At 33.5% G+C, this 2,861-nt stretch overlaps 1 protein-coding gene across 1 annotated transcript in view; it reads right to left on the bottom strand.

Moving 5' to 3' along the window:
• Positions 1 to 136: 136 nt before the first annotated feature.
• Positions 137 to 2,861, bottom strand: part of LOC117124054 (oxidative stress-induced growth inhibitor 1-like) — a 5,726-nt gene continuing 3,001 nt past the window's right edge. The window contains exons 4-5 of the mRNA XM_033270180.1: positions 2,136 to 2,224; positions 137 to 1,991 (exon numbers count right to left, since the gene is read on the bottom strand). Coding sequence (XP_033126071.1) covers positions 965 to 1,991; positions 2,136 to 2,224 — 1,116 coding nt within the window. The 3' untranslated portion in view covers positions 137 to 964. The remainder of the gene's footprint in view (positions 1,992 to 2,135; positions 2,225 to 2,861) is intronic.

The raw sequence follows: 2,861 nt of genomic DNA, 5'->3' as shown, positions 1-2,861 counted from the left end.
TATACATACATACATACATACATACATACATATACATACATACATTACATATACATACATATACATATATATATACATATATATACATATATATACATATACATATATATATACATATATATACATATACATATATATATATATATGGTAAACATTACAAATATTAAAAATAAAGTTTTATCTATATTTACACCAGATGATGTAAAGAAACAGCATTTAAATAAATAGCAAGGATGATAATTTATACTTTGAGGTTTTACACAACACTTGACATATTTACATGAAAATACCAAAACAATAAAATATAAATATAGATAATTAAATCCCAACACCAGAATGCTAGGTACAAATGAAAAATTTTGTATTCTCTGGTAACCAAATAATCCCAAAATCATCCCCCAGAACCGCACCATGTGCAAGCAAATTCAGCTGGGTAAAATAACTAGCGTGTGTAATATTCATTGTGAATCTTTATAGTCTCAAGATGAATATGGATGCGAGATGTTGCTGCTGAGCTGTTTGCTCAACTAAGTCTCTCATGTGCATCAGTTTAAAATGAATTATTTCCATCTAGAATATTTGAGCAATAGTATAATTTTTAAGATGTGGTACTATTCAGTTTTTATTGAATTATATCATCACTGTAACAACCAAGACAGCTGAATAAAATGATATGGTTATCGGTTTTTGATTTGTAATCCGGTCGGCACAACTAAAGCCCTGTCCAGCCTATCAAATTTTATTTGACAAAATAATGTGATATGTTTTTGTTTTTTTGTCAAAATATATATATGGGCAAACAGTAGTTTTTTGTCAAATAAAATTTGATGGTCTAGACCCGGCCATAGGCCAAGAAATGTGGCTCTTTTGCACAACTGGATCATTTTGCATGATAAAATTTAATTGTAATTACAGATACTGTACTACCAGTATATTTTTATTATTGACTTAAAGTAAAAGTTGTTTATCTCTCAAGGCGATTTGGAGAGGATAAGTGTGATGAAGTTTTCTTCTGGATTAAGTTTGATGCAACTGCCAATGCACCCCCCTGGAGAAAGCGGACAAAGTTGTCGCCCACTAACGGACCTATTGCATACAGACCCGGTTCCATGTTGCTTTCCATTGTGTATGGATCTACATGTATCGGATTGCCTTTACAAGTGACAGGAGAGTTCGTGTGTACACTGTAAGACTTGCCATTGTCAGGAAGAAAGTCTAACTTTGGTTTGGAACCAATCAGAACACAAGCATGTGAGACTTTTATCTCTCTCTCTGTGCCTTCTGAATTCTTTAATAACACTGTCCTGTCCGACCTGAACTCTACAAGAGTATGCTGCTGTAAATTGAGGTAATTTTTGTTAGATTGCGGTCCACTGTTCATCATATTGTAGATTAGATTGTACTCGGGGTACAGGAGTTTCGGCAGACTCCTCAGAGGTTGATTTTTGTTGCTAGCTTTTCGCCTGAAAGCGTGCATAACAGGAATATTCAAACTCTGTGTGTATAGTATTGCATCAGCAGCGCTCAGTCCGGCTCCAACTATCAACACTGGGTCGGAATTTGAGACAATTTCTTCGTTCACTATAGCCTCCTCTAATTTCTTTAAATTGTGTGAAACATAATTTAGGTCTTCTCCTGGTACAAAGAGTCTATTAGGGTCATCGCTTGTGCCTGTGGCAAGGACAACATTCGGTGTAAAGATACAAAAGGGTTCCTCCGTACCCAAATCATTGTGCCTCGCAATGCCTTTCACTTCAAACATGTTTTCTCCTTCAAGCCTTCGACATCGTCGACACGCAATCTCAGGCTCTCCGTTTTCGGAATTTATAACTCGCATTCCTGTCAGCTTTTTGACGGATGTGACCTTCACATTTGAGTAAAAGTTGTCACCTAGGTTCATCTTCCTGACATACTCTGTGTAATACTGAGCAACTTCCGAAACATTTGCACGATTGTTATTATCTGGTCTTGCAGACTCGTCATTTTGTAACCTGTCATAAAATGAATAATTTAAAATATAAGAATGTCAACAATTCAACTCAACAAATTTAAATTACTACTTTGATTATTTGGATTGACCAACTTGACTTGCATCATTGTGTTTTTAATTGAAGTCATAAATAATTACACTTTACCGAGTATCCTGCAGCCATTTCTTAAACTCCATACCTGGCAACTCCATCCAATTACTCAGACTGAGGGTCAGCAATGTGTCGTCCATTTGCTGAAAGATAAAATTTAATGTCATTTTTATATCAAAATCTATACAGATTATCGGCCAAAATAAGGCCTTTGAACAATTCACCCATCCACAATAACCCCTCCTGTCAATACAATATACTGTACACAATAAATATTATTCATACAAACTTGCATGTTTCATAGTGCAGTCGGAGAAAAACAAAGAAAGTAACAGAGGAAAAAATTTAATTATTAGATAATATTAGTTTGGGTATGATTATTAAACTGACAACCCCACACAGATTTGCTTTAGTGGCTGCTGAGAATGTTATTATTAATATACAAGTATCTCTGGATATTGTGAATGGTTTGGTACCTAATCGTGGTGTATATTGTAGTACCTAGTTGTAGCTGTCTCTTATACACATCTAGATGTGTATAAGAGACAGTATACATACACATACATTTACACGCATATACATACATACATACACACCTATACATATATACATATATATACATATATACATGTACATATACACATGTACATATACATATATATATATACATATACATATATACATACATGTACATATATACATACATGTACATATATACATACATGTACATATATATATATACATATATATACATATATATATACACATATATACATATAT

Source organism: Anneissia japonica, unplaced genomic scaffold (genome assembly GCF_011630105.1).
Source record: "Anneissia japonica isolate Jap-2015-1 unplaced genomic scaffold, ASM1163010v1 scaffold522_len1101056_cov227, whole genome shotgun sequence".
Lineage (NCBI taxonomy): Eukaryota > Metazoa > Echinodermata > Crinoidea > Comatulida > Comatulidae > Anneissia > Anneissia japonica.
Note: the sequence above shows the minus strand (reverse complement) of the source record. Positions and strands in the feature narration are given on the sequence as shown.